Source organism: Trifolium pratense, linkage group LG2 (genome assembly GCF_020283565.1).
Source record: "Trifolium pratense cultivar HEN17-A07 linkage group LG2, ARS_RC_1.1, whole genome shotgun sequence".
Classification (NCBI taxonomy): domain Eukaryota; kingdom Viridiplantae; phylum Streptophyta; class Magnoliopsida; order Fabales; family Fabaceae; genus Trifolium; species Trifolium pratense.
This window is the reverse complement of record NC_060060.1, coordinates 35,354,925-35,367,640: the sequence shown is the minus strand read 5'-3', so window position 1 is coordinate 35,367,640 and position 12,716 is coordinate 35,354,925. Positions and strand designations below refer to the sequence as shown.

At 32.7% G+C, this 12,716-nt stretch overlaps 3 protein-coding genes across 7 annotated transcripts; 1 reads left to right on the top strand and 2 right to left on the bottom strand.

Moving 5' to 3' along the window:
• LOC123908930 (wall-associated receptor kinase 2-like) lies at positions 1–12,641 on the top strand. Of its 3 annotated transcripts, XM_045959673.1 has the most exons (4): positions 1–912; positions 1,164–1,208; positions 1,305–1,403; positions 12,558–12,641. In XM_045959673.1, exons 1-4 carry the CDS (start codon positions 66–68, stop codon positions 12,584–12,586), a joined length of 1,020 nt encoding a protein of 339 aa, XP_045815629.1. In that variant the 5' UTR covers positions 1–65; the 3' UTR covers positions 12,587–12,641. The 3 variants fall into 3 exon arrangements, with proteins under 3 accessions (XP_045815629.1, XP_045815630.1, XP_045815628.1); XM_045959674.1 differs by lacking the exon at positions 12,558–12,641 and having other exon boundaries at positions 1,311–1,681; XM_045959672.1 differs by lacking the exon at positions 12,558–12,641 and having other exon boundaries at positions 1,305–1,679.
• Positions 1,667–3,264, bottom strand: LOC123908928 (putative pectate lyase 2). Its single transcript, XM_045959668.1, has 4 exons — positions 2,584–3,264; positions 2,380–2,483; positions 2,092–2,230; positions 1,667–1,979 (listed from the first exon to the last, which is right to left on the bottom strand). The coding sequence occupies exons 1-4, from the start codon at positions 3,262–3,264 to the stop codon at positions 1,761–1,763; spliced, it is 1,143 nt and encodes a 380-aa protein (XP_045815624.1). The 3' UTR covers positions 1,667–1,760.
• Positions 8,962–11,876, bottom strand: LOC123908929 (protein spotted leaf 11-like). 3 transcript variants are annotated; one of them, XM_045959670.1, is made up of 4 exons: positions 11,762–11,876; positions 11,402–11,651; positions 11,184–11,250; positions 8,962–10,057 (listed from the first exon to the last, which is right to left on the bottom strand). In XM_045959670.1, the coding sequence occupies exons 3-4, from the start codon at positions 11,238–11,240 to the stop codon at positions 9,161–9,163; spliced, it is 954 nt and encodes a 317-aa protein (XP_045815626.1). In that variant the 5' UTR covers positions 11,241–11,250; positions 11,402–11,651; positions 11,762–11,876; the 3' UTR covers positions 8,962–9,160. The 3 variants fall into 3 exon arrangements, with proteins under 3 accessions (XP_045815626.1, XP_045815627.1, XP_045815625.1); XM_045959671.1 differs by lacking the exon at positions 11,762–11,876 and having other exon boundaries at positions 8,962–10,167; positions 11,402–11,688; XM_045959669.1 differs by lacking the exon at positions 11,762–11,876 and having other exon boundaries at positions 11,402–11,688.
• Positions 12,642–12,716: the final 75 nt, after the last annotated feature.

Below are 12,716 nucleotides of genomic sequence, written 5' to 3'. Positions count from 1 at the left end.
TCTTTAATTCAATTCTTGACCACTTTTGATTCAGAAACATCAATCTAGTACATGTTCTTCTGTTCATGCATTCATCTCTAATCATGAATTTCCATCTAATCATTACCAACAAACAAAAACCAATCTCATTACTACTAATAATTCAACTCATTCACTCATTCTCAACCCTCACAAATTCTCAATCCACACTTTGTAGAACTTCTTGTGGCACCATTCCAATCCAATATCCTTTTTCCATTGATGATGGTTGTGGAAGTCCATATTACAGATACATTCTTTCTTGTTCAGATTCACAAAAGCTTGAACTAAGAACACCTTCTGGTAGATACCCTATTCATAATGTTAGCTATTCTGATCCACACATTGTAGTAACTGATCCATTCATGTGGAACTGTGAAGATGGTGAAAATTATAGACCAACAAGACCATTTAGTTTAGACACAAGCACACGTTTTAAGCTTTCACCTCAAAATCAGTATCTTTTTTTCAATTGTAGTGAAGAAAATGTTATTGTTAAACCAAAGCCTATGTTTTGTCAACAATTTCCTGAACACTGTGATTCATCTTGTGACAGTGCTAGTTACCTTTGTAGACATTTGCCGGTGTGTTCTTTTGCTATGAGTGGTAGTTCTTGTTGTTCTTATGTTCCAAAAGCTATTGAATCTTTGAGGTTGATGCTTATGTATTGTAGTAGTTATGCTAGTGTTTATTGGAGAAATGTTGGTGCTCCTCAACCTTATGATCAAGTTCCTGAATATGGGATTAGAGTTGATTTTGATATTCCGGTGACGACGCGGTGTCTTCGATGTCAGGATCAATCTAAAAGTGGTGGTGGAACTTGTGGATTTGATACACAGACTCAGAATTTCATGTGTTTATGTAAGGAAGGAAATTTCACTACTCATTGTAATGGTATGTCTAAAATCTTGTGATTACTTGACTTAGGAAAACAATTATTACTTATTTTAGGTTATTAGTACATATATTTACCGGCTTTATCGATGATTAATTGCCGCTAGAGGACCTGACTGGTCATCTTTGGTAACCGTGCTTAAGTGATCTGAATTCAATTCCACCCGGACTAACATAATGTTGGTAGGAATGAGTTACAATTTTTGGTTAGTTTTGAAATAATATAATTTGATATATAATTTGTTTGGCAGATTATGATAATGCAAGGCACAATAGGAATGTTCATGTAATTGCAGGTGATAGAAATGAAGTTATTTAACAGTAATTAACATTGAAAAATGCAGGATTTTTTATGTTTAAAATTAGTCTAATGTTTGTGATTTTGGTTGCAGGGACAGTTACTGGTATTTCAGCTTTTGGAGCACTTGGAATTGGAGGTGGTATTTGGTACTTAAAGAAAGTGAGAGCTAAAGCACCAGTAACATGTGGAGTTCAAACCAATGAAAACAGGCTTTTCTAAAGCCAAAACCAACCACATACATACATACATACATTTTCCTTTTGTTACTTTTTTTCTTAGGCCCCTTCAACTTGCTTCACAATTATTCTGTTAATTTCTTGTTGGCATCTTTATGTTTGCTTGTAAGTTTATTGAAAGTAAAACACTCTTTTGCAGTGCATTATCTTAAAATAATAATTAACCTGCATAATGTTACAAACTATATATATATGAGAGAGTTGATTCAATGCCACATGACTCACTTGGTGATGATTTAATCTTAGCCCTTTATTTTGATCCAATGGCTATTATTCATTCTCATAATATACATCCTCACTATATTAACAATTTAACATGCTTTCCCAACAAAACAACTCAATGGACCTGCATTGAGAGTTATAGCAGGCACCATATTAGCTGGAACAGCTTCAAAAGATTGTGCAGGTGTATAATTTGGTGCACTACTTCCATCACCAGATGATACAAAATAAGCACCATTTGAGAATGCATCCTTAGAAGACTTCCAATTCCAACTCTTCGAATTTCCATTTGCTAACCTCTTTGTAATCTGTCATACAACAAGAATAACCATATCAAACTCAATATCTTAAATGGTTCAATTTTGAAACAAACCATTATATATAATTATTGTATACTATACTGTGTTTGTTTGTTTCTACCTGTTTTGCATCTTTGTCATTTGGTGCTATAAAAAAATTCCCTTCACTTAAAATAGTTGGGTTAGAACTTCCTCCTATAGCATACATTTTCCACCCATCATATTTGTTGTTGGCCACGTGTGCATAACCAACTCTTACCCTGCACATTCATCAGCAAAGTCAATATTTTTATTTATATAATATATTTTCATCTACTGTGTGTCGACATGTCAGTATCGTGTTTAGTATTTGTATCGGTGCTTCATAGCAATTTATAAGTCTCTAAGAGTCTAAGTACATTAGTCTAACCTTGGAATCCTTTCGGTTAGTCCACTAGCAAACCGATTGAAGACTATTGTTACTTTCATAACTTTATCTGCTGTGTAACCATCATTGTGTCCTAGCAACATAACCTGAAAGGACATATATTAATCAATCATCAATGCATGCATAAAATAATATATAAGAATTGATTAAAAGGAGAACGGCTATTGAACTTGTTTAGCAGCTTACTTTGTCATGCTGAGTAAAATAATTGTTAGAAATGGTAACAGCAGTTGAGGCATGAATAATATCAATTAGTCCATCACTGCAACGAGCCAAAAAACAATGATCAATCCAAATATTCGACGAACCAAATATATTAATAGCATCACCATCCGCGCCTTGTCGTTGACCAACATGATCAGGAGTACTTCTAACAAGACCAGGCTTACTTGGTTTACAATCCTGAATCTTAATACCATGTATAATAACATGACTAACACCTTGTATTGTAATACAAGGTCCATTTCCAATCTCAACTTTAACTCCTCTACCATCAATAGTCTTGTAACTATTCATAATAAGTTCATTCTTTAATGCAATAACCATATCCCTTTTGAAAATTATCCAAAGCGGCTCCTTTTGGATTGCGCCATAACGAAGTGTACCTTGTTTCGGATTTTCAGGGTCATCGGAAGGATCTGTAACTATATATATTGCACCATTTTTACCTCCAATTGAATCTTTGCCAAAACCAATAGCACAATCAGCTAAGGCTTTTCGGTTTGACGCCCAATTTGTTTTCGCGCGCCAACAAGAATCTATCTTGTTGAGGACCGGTGTCTCTTTTGCATAGACATTAACTAAGCTTAAAACAATTGGTAGTAAGAAACATGAAAGTGAAAGATAATGTGAAGTTGAAATGGCCATGTTTGTGAATTGTGATGAAGTTGAAGTAACAATGAGAACAATGTACTCATTTTAATAGGTGAGGAGAAGGTTGTGCACACATATTAGGAGAAATTATAGGAGAAATTATAGTGATATCTTTTGATGATAAATAAATTATAGGAGATTTCAGTGTCAAATTAGGGTATGTAAATCTCTATAATAAAGCTATAATAAAACTGGCTCATAATTGTAGCTCAAATGGTAGCTATTAGGGATATTATTGGAGTGACCGGGGTTCGAACCCCATATTCCCCATTTCTCCACGTTTAAATGTGTGAGACTCTAACCGCTAGGCTACTTGACAAAAAAAACTATAATAAAATTGAAATCTCCTATAATTTATTTATCATGCCTATAATTTTTCTTAACAATTTTTTTGAGTTTAGTTAAACTAAAAACGTGGATTCTACCAAAAAAAAAAAAAAACTAAAAACGTGGATGTACGAGATTGGCTTGGTTGACTTACTATATAATTTGATTAATTTCTTAAAACTTAGATACAAAAGTTATACATTAATTTTACAAATGATGTGTTAGATTTAGAATAAAATGATGATGTACTATTGTACTCCTAATAGACACGGGAATTTGATTCATTGTCTACTACTAATATATTAAAATCGATTATTACCAAAGTTATTAATTTATTCTCATTGTTTTTAACCACGTTGCAAGTTTTATATCCTTCATTGTAATTTCATTAAATATATATATATATATATATATATATATATATAGGGGTTTTCTAACTTAGACCCTAGTTAGGTCTAAGTTAGCAAGGTGCACCTTTTGAGTTGGACAAAAATACCCATTTTTTTTTTTTTGAAACAATAGAGCAACTGGGGCATGTATGTAATTTGCATCATAAAAATACCCTTTTTTTTTTTTTTTGAAACAATAGAACAACTATTACATTTTTTAAATTTCTTCCAAATTTCGACCTCATTTTACGTGCGAATCGAACGCCGATTTCAAAAACTAATACCGGAAACCTTTGTAAAATTGAAAAACGATCAAAATCCATATAAGGAACGTCGAGTTTCGTTGAGTATTGAGGGAGATCGAACCGGGTCAAAAACCGGGTCGCACGACCCGTTTCTGCATAAAACGGGTGGGAGGGACGATGAACAGTGCGCGTCGCCCACGCCCACTCTCACCGGCGGCGCGTGGGGGCGCGTGCGGCCACAGGGAGGCTCTATTGTTTTTTATTTTTTCATAATAAAATAGTAGATAATATTCTGGAAATTTTGGTATATTGTATGAAATTTTTGGAGACCCGAAACTATTTTTAGTTAATTAAATGAGTAAAAAGGTAATTAAAAATATTATAATTCCATAAAAAATTTCCAAAATTTTATGTAAAATACTATGAATTATTTAGAACCCTCTTGTGTACCTCACTCTCCCTAGTTCAAGTCATGAAATTATTTTCACAAATTCCGCTGATTATTTAAAACCATTTAACAAATAATAATAATAATTTCATAGATTTGTACTCTGAAACCAAATGTTTTTTTATTTGTTTCTAATAAAATATTAGATAATATTCTGGAACTTTTGGTATATTTTATGAAATTTTTTGAGACCTGAAACTATTTTTCGTTAATTAAATGAGATAAAACGGTAATTAAAAACTATTGTTTTCTTCTGAAACCATTTAGCTGGAAGAATGGTTTCAGAGAGTTATACTGTGAAACCATTCTAGCAGTAAAATGGTTTCAGAAGCAAACAATTAAAAATCAACTCCCCTGAAACCATTCTATCAGTGAAATGGTTTCAAAGTACAACGCTCTGAAACCATTGTACCAGCTAAATGGTTTCAGAAGCAAACAATTAAGAAATTACTCACTGAAACCATTCTACCAGTAAAATGGTTTCAGAGAGTTATACTGTGAAACCATTCTACCAGCTAAATGGTTTCACAGTATTATATAAAGATAATTAAAGGTAGTGAAAAATTGAGTTTTTTTTTTTGTGTCCAAATCAAACGAACCAAGTCTCTATTTGTAGACAAAAAAAAATTATGAATTTTGGTATAAAAATAAAAAAATAAAAAATTAATTTACAACGAAATAATTGAGTTTAAAGTATTAAATGAAAAAAAAACACGCCAACCATCCAGCAGTTGACACGTGTCCTGCTTTTTTAAAATGAAATTTTCTCTCTCCAGGCGCAGATCTAGTGTGGTGCACGCGCTGTCTTATCATGGAGATGGATTATCTGGACTGTCTGATTGATCCGACAGCCATGATGAGATTATCTCTTGGCCGTCTGATGGAAATCAACGGTCTGTAACGGTGGTCCTGCGGTTGGCGCGCGACACTGGATCAGCGCCAATATGTTTTTTTTTTTTTTTTTTTAAAAAAAGAAAGGGTATTTTTGTCCAACTCAAAAGGTGCACCTTGCTAATTTAGACCCAACTGGGTCTAAATTAGCAGCCCCCATATATATATATATATATATATATATATAACGAATATCAGATAAATACAAGGAAATGATATACTTAAAAATAGATACAAAACATATCATAAATTGGAACAAAACAGAACAATATATACTCATAAAATTAGCAACAAAAGAGATTATTACGATCAACTCAATAATATATTATAAGAAAATAAATAAATAAAAAGTCAATAAAAAAATTATAGAAAAAATAAGATAAAATTGCATAAAATTACGAATATAAAAATAGAAACATAAACAATATTTTTCATCATAAAAAAACAATATAATATTAACTATTAATAATAATAATAATAATAAAATAATACAATCAAGTTAATTACTATAAAAAAAAATGAGATTTGAAATTATTCCTTCATATATTGAACTTTTGATAATTAATGAAATGCAGTAAGTTTGTTTGGTTAAAAAAAAAAAAGTTAATTACTACCAAATAAAGAAGTAAATTATACACATAAAATAAATATAAATTCACATTAAATAGCAAACTGTATTTTTGTTCGCATTCTAGGTACCGAACTGTGTTTGAGTTTGCATGCTAAGTAGCGAGTGATAATATTTTTAACTCAAATTCAGCGTCTGCGCACCCTTAAATGAAAAATATCATGAAAAAAGATTTCGCATTCTAGGATGCAAACTCAGCTCGCTTACTAGAATGCAAACTCTTTTTTTCATAATTTTTGCATTCATGGGGCGCAAACGTTGGGTTTGAATATAAAATATTGTCACTCGCTACTTAAAATGCGAAAAGTGCTCGCATCCTAAAAATCGAGAGAGTTAATTTGGTCTTCAGGTTGACTGAGGTATTCCACCGAGGCGAAAAGGTTGGATTCTTTATATTATACAAACAAAACAATAAAATAACAAGCTTGGCTTGATTGACTTGTCTTACTATATAATTTGATTAATTTCTTAAAACTAAGATACAAAAGTTATACATTAATTCTACAAATGATGTGTTACTGTTAGAATAAAATGATGATGTACTCCTAATAGACGGGGGATGCTAGTGTGGGTAAGTGGATGATGTCTCCCACTGGTGAAGACTAATTTTCCACCACTAGATGTGTTGAAAATACAATGAATTGTGTGGATGATTTACAGGAAAATTGTTGCTACAGTGATTTGTAGGTTTTTTTTAATTTATCTTTTTTTTTATAAAATTTAAAAATTTTAAAAATTTTAAAATTTTAAAAATTTTAAAAATTACAAAATTTAAAAAATCGTCAATAAACCCTAAAATCGGCCGAAAACCCAAAAAATCGGCCAAAAACCCAAAAAATCGGCTGAAAACCTAAAATCGGCCAAAATCGAAAAAATTGACTATAAACCCTAAAATCGGCCGGAAACCCGAAAAATCGGCAAAAAAAACCTAAAATCGGCCAAAATTAAAAAATCAACTATAAACCCTAAAATCGGCCGAAAACCCAAAAAATCGGCCGAAAAACCAAAAATCGACCGAAAACCCAAAAAATCGGCTGAAAACCTAAAATCAGCCAAAATCCAAAAAATCGACTATAAACCCTAAAATCGGCCGGAAACCCGAAAAATCAGCAAAAAAAACCTAAAATCGGCCAAAATTAAAAAATCGACTATAAACCCTAAAATCGGCCGAAAACCCAAAAAATCGGCCGAAAAACCAAAAATCGACCGAAAACCCAAAAAATCGGCTGAAAACCTAAAATCAGCCAAAATCCAAAAAATCGACTATAAACCCTTAAATCGGCCGGAAACCCGAAAAATCAGCAAAAAAAACCTAAAATCGGCCAAAATAAAAAAATCGACTATAAACCCTAAAATCGGCCGAAAACCCAAAAAATCGGCCGAAAAACCAAAAATCGACCAAAAACCCAAAAAATCGGCTGAAAACCTAAAATCAGCCAAAATCCAAAAAATCGACTATAAACCCTAAAATCGGCCGGAAACCCGAAAAATCGGCAAAAAAACCTAAAATCGACTATAAATCCTAAAATCGGCCGAAAACCCAAAAAATCGGCCGAAAAACCAAAAATCGACCGAAAACCCAAAATCGGCCAACATCCAAAAAATCGGCCGAAGAATCTAAAATCGTCCCTAAACCCAAAAAACTCAATTTTTTCGGATTATCGGCCGATTTTAGGTTTTTCGGCCGATTTTAGGATTTATAGTCGATTTTAGGTTTTCAGCCAATTTATGGTTTTTGACCGATTTTTCGGTTTTTCGGCCAATTTTTGGGTTTAGGATCGATTTTATTAAAATAAATAAAATTAAATGAAGGAAATTCAATTACATTACCCAAACAAAGAATTTTACAATTGATGGAATTTCAACACTTTATCCAAACACTGGAATTTGAAAATCAAGGGAATTCAATTGAATTGCTTAGTATTTAAAATCCCTTGAATTTCTAGAATCCCTCATCCAAACACACTCTAAGTTTTTAAAATCAAAATATATATAAAGAAACTATATTAATTTCAAAACTTGATGCACCTTTATTATTGTAATTGTAAGGGTTAAGAAAAAACCAATTTTATTTTTACGACAATTTTTTAGGTTGAACAGACAACATTTGGGTTTTAATAGGTGGCCCATTTATGTTTTCACAATACTAGCCCATTTAGGTTGTTATTTAATTGAAGTTATTTATTTTAGAGTTCTACTTTTCGCACCCCAGGTATACATGCGCGCCTCCTGGTAATTCTAATTTACCCCTCGTTACTTAGGAAGCGAGTGTATAAAATTGTAAAACTGGAACACTGCACTTCGCATGCTAACTCGCGAATGTGTAAAACTGCAAAAATTGAAAAACAACACTTCACATTATAGGATGCGAACTAGTTCACCATATAAAAATTATTTTTTTGTTTCCTTCATTTTTTTTTGGTACAAATGTCTCCTTCATCTTACATGGCAGTTAAATTTTTTCATAGATATCTTTATCTTTTCCATTCATAGAAAATTCAATAACTTCTTAATCTACTTTAAGCAAATATGATATGTTAAGAATAATCTAGAATACATTATAGTTACAATAATATTAAATATTGACAGTCCCTAATAATAATTCATCACCTTAAGAGTCCAAAAGAAAATCAAATAATCAAATTTTAAAAAATTTGAGTTATTACTGTCAAAAGTCAATAAAAAAATCACACAGTGCAAAAGAATAGTAGTACTAGTACTAGTTTTCAAAAGTATAGTATAATCTAAAGATTCAAACATTGATTACACAGGTAACAAGATGGATTAAATATATAATCTAAACATTGATTACACAAATTGCCAAATATTTTGAATTCCACAGTTTTACATTCTAAACTACTTGTTTCATTCAGACAATGAAACAATAACATTGATAAGAACAAAAGTGATAAAAGAAAAAGCATCATAATAACAATACAATAAAAAGAAAAGGCATCATAATCTATTTTCTGCTAAACAAACTTCTGAGTTTCCCTCTTTCCAATCTCTCAAGCAACTTTTTAGCACCTGGAATCTCCATCTCAATAAGCTTTTTCAAATACCCTATTGCTCCATATGAAATCATCAACTTCTTGGATTTCTTAGATGAAGAAAGTGATGCAAGACAACAAACTGCATATTTCTTTGCAGTATTTTGTTGACTTGGATCAAGCAATTGAACCAAATTCGGCACACTTTTATCGTCTTTCTTAACTTCTCTTCGATTCTCAGACAAAATCATCAAGCTTGCAATTGCTTGTGCTGCAAGTTCTTTAGCAGTATTTGCTTTAGCCTCAAGCATGTTGATCAATAGAGGTATGCAACCAACTTCACCTAACATTTTCTTCATCTCAATTGTGCTGCAAATTTTGCATATAACCGACACTGCGCCTTGTTTCGCACCTAACGATCCTGACTTCAACACATGAACTAAGCAAGGAAGTATTCTGACAGAAACCAATGTTTCCTCGGGAACCGAACCGACGAGATTCCTCAATGCACCAACTGCAGATTCTTGAGGAAGTGGACCATCAAGATAAGCTAAAAGACTCTGAACACCGCCTTCTGATATAACCGATTTTCTTAGACTCTCATTGCTTGCAGTGAGATTCTGCAAACATTCAGCAGCATACTCTTTAGTACCTAACAAAATTCCATTGCAGAGTAGATTGATCATAACCTTAACAACACCTTCTTCAGCCAAAACATTTCTCACTTCCGGAACAGCCGAGATATTCTTCAAAGTACAAGCTGCTGCAGATTGTGAAACAGAATCACCAACCTGACAAAGCTCGATTAACGGAGGAACCCCTCCATGTCCAACAATAGCACGAGTTGTTTCCTCCGACATCGTCAGCCTCTGAAGAGAAACAATAGCCTTTTCTTTACCAAAAGTACTACCTGATTCGACTAGTCTTATAAGAGGTGGCAAAACACCTTCAGAAACTAACCAGTTTTCGAAGCTACCACCTGATTCAACAAGATAGCTCACGGGTGAACTACCAAAAGATTGAATCTGGACCATTCGTTGGTGAAAATGCATGATACATACGCCACACTGTATCAATGTCCCTCTCTTCTCTCTCTACCTTTACCTTGACATTTTTCTCAATGTTCATTAATGTTCTTTCCTAATACACCTAATACAATGTTTCAGAATTCAGATGCTTCCCCTAATGTTCTTTCCTTCATTTCTCTATTAATCTCACTGTCACTTTTTTTTCTTCATTCAAATTCTAACACTTTCTACATCCTCTCAAGATCAATTTTTAAAAAATTTATTTTAAAGTTTTTTAATTGAATTGAAGGCTTTTGAAGCTGAAGTTTCTAAAAATTCATGATAATCAATGGAGTTTCAAGTCTTAAATCTATGTTCCATCACCTTGGAAATTTCAAGAATGGTCAATCACCACTTCAGAGGAATCAATAGAAGTTATGGAAAAGGTTGAAATTGACGAAAAAGTAGAGTCATAACAAATCAAAAAAATACAAAGAATAAAAAGAAATCATGAACAATAATCAGGAAATGGAAAAAATACGAAGTAAAATAAAATCCAGGTTAACAAGAGCATGGAGAAGAAAGGGAAAAATATGGTATAAAAACTTACACTAAAATATATAGACCACTAAATCTAACGGCCATTAAGAGTTGCCACTGGTGAGAGATATGATAGGCTCTCTCACCCTAGCATGAGCCGTCCAAGAGAGAACACATTGCTCACACATTTCAGCAAACACTTGGTGGGCAAAATTGAGTAAACCAGATTGTGCATAAAATTGTATTTGAGAATTCCAACAATGTAAGTTTTAAAGGGTCATTGCATATAAATTTTAGAGTGAAGACCCATTTTGATCCTCAGAAATTTTTTACCGGACAATTTAGTCGTTAACAACAATAAAATCCAAATTTTTTATATAAACAATTCTCCAAATAATATGTAGTTATATGACAAGAAAATTAAAACATAATAGCAACATTCACTTACTTCCCCTGAAGCTAAGTTCACGAACAATGGATTTTGACTGTTTGGTCTACCCTCCATGACTCAAAGCCTACATATTTAACAGACATAGCAAATGTTTAACCATCCCTATTTCATAAACATATCTATGAAAATCTTTATGAATTTGAGGCGGATTCTAGCGTGAATAGTCGACAAAAAATGAAGGATTTAAGGGAAATAATTAAGCCGGATAAACTTACCTCAAAGAACCTTCCGTTGTCTTCACTTTGCTCTGCTTCTCGATCGATCCAAACCAGAAGTATTTGCTCGTTTGATTTGCTACAATGGTTATGGACTGGAGGAAGGAGCAACGCGGTGGATCCTGCGGTGGGGGGAAGGAAGAAGATGGAAGGATTTGTAGGAGCAACGCGGTGGATCCTGCGGTGGGGGGAAGGAAGAAGATGGAAGGATTTGTAGGAGCAACGCGGTGGATCCTGCGGTGGGTGGATCCTGAGAAAGTATTTGTTTTTGTTAATAATAATAATTAAAATATTATATTCTCAATTCTCAATTAATAATTAATAATTACTTAAAAAAAAAAAAAAAAATACAGGAACAACCTTTGATAGCCGGTTGAAATACTCTCTCACCGGTGAGAGATATGTTACTAGCACCCACGCTAGCATCCGCCCTAATAGACATGGGAATTTGATTCATTAGTGTTCTGTTCACAATAGAAAGGTCCGCAGAAATCTATATATTTGTACGGCTTTGAAGTACAACAAGCACGTCCTATGAAATAGTCATGTCATGGCTGGGAATTCAATATATAATAACTTGATATATTTAAGTCAAAATGTAAATAATTAATGTCATTTAAATTTAGTTATAAATATTTAATTAAGTTTTCAATTATGCTACAAGTTAGTACAATGGAGCTATTGAAACTAGCGGTCACGTCTGGTATTGTTGATATTATGAAAAGTCTACACCAAAATTTTTTGTCACCTCTATATATAAAGATATAGATATATAGGTATAGATGAAGCGAGAGAGTATTTGTGAAAATTGTGATTTTTTTTGTCAAGTAGTCTAATGGCTAGAAATTCCACGTTAAAGGAGGATAAATAAAGTGTTCTTCATTTGAACTCCGACTCCTACATATATATATATAACACGGCGTCCCTACCATCTAAACTAAACTCATGGAGACAAAATTGTGATTTTATGCAGCTACGGTATTTTGGATGAAATAGATATATATCAAAACATTTGTCAAAAGAAATATATATATCAAAGCATTTCTCAAAAAAAAAAATATACTGTATATATATGAGAGCTAAAGCACCGGTAACATAAAAAAACTTTCTCACTATGGGAGACCTAAGTCACTTTCTCATGCTAGCTTCGCCGGAGTTCAAACCAATGAAAACAGGCTTTTCTAAAGCCAAAACCAACCACATACATATATTTTCCTTTTGTTATTTTTTTTCTTAGGCCCCTTCAGCTATATTATGTTACCTCTTCTTACTCATAGACTTGCTTCACAATTATTCCGTTAATTTCTTGTTGGCA

What these genes read in the sequence shown, in the direction of transcription:
- LOC123908930 (XM_045959673.1), top strand. Translation starts at nt 66, where the DNA reads ATGCATTCATCTCTAATCATGAATTTCCATCTAATCATTACCAACAAA. An exon ending in TTTCACTACTCATTGTAATG is followed by an intron (nt 913 to 1,163) that starts GTATGTCTAAAA and finishes TTTGTTTGGCAG; the next exon opens with ATTATGATAATGCAAGGCAC. An exon ending in GAATGTTCATGTAATTGCAG is followed by an intron (nt 1,209 to 1,304) that starts GTGATAGAAATG and finishes TTTTGGTTGCAG; the next exon opens with GGACAGTTACTGGTATTTCA.
- LOC123908928 (XM_045959668.1), bottom strand. Translation starts at nt 3,264, where the DNA reads ATGGCCATTTCAACTTCACATTATCTTTCACTTTCATGTTTCTTACTA. An exon ending in ATTTTACTCAGCATGACAAA is followed by an intron (nt 2,484 to 2,583) that starts GTAAGCTGCTAA and finishes ATGTCCTTTCAG; the next exon opens with GTTATGTTGCTAGGACACAA. An exon ending in CTAACCGAAAGGATTCCAAG is followed by an intron (nt 2,231 to 2,379) that starts GTTAGACTAATG and finishes ATGAATGTGCAG; the next exon opens with GGTAAGAGTTGGTTATGCAC.
- LOC123908929 (XM_045959670.1), bottom strand. Translation starts at nt 11,240, where the DNA reads ATGGAGGGTAGACCAAACAGTCAAAATCCATTGTTCGTGAACTTAGCT. An exon ending in TGAACTTAGCTTCAGGGGAA is followed by an intron (nt 10,058 to 11,183) that starts GTAAGTGAATGT and finishes GTTTCTCTTCAG; the next exon opens with AGGCTGACGATGTCGGAGGA.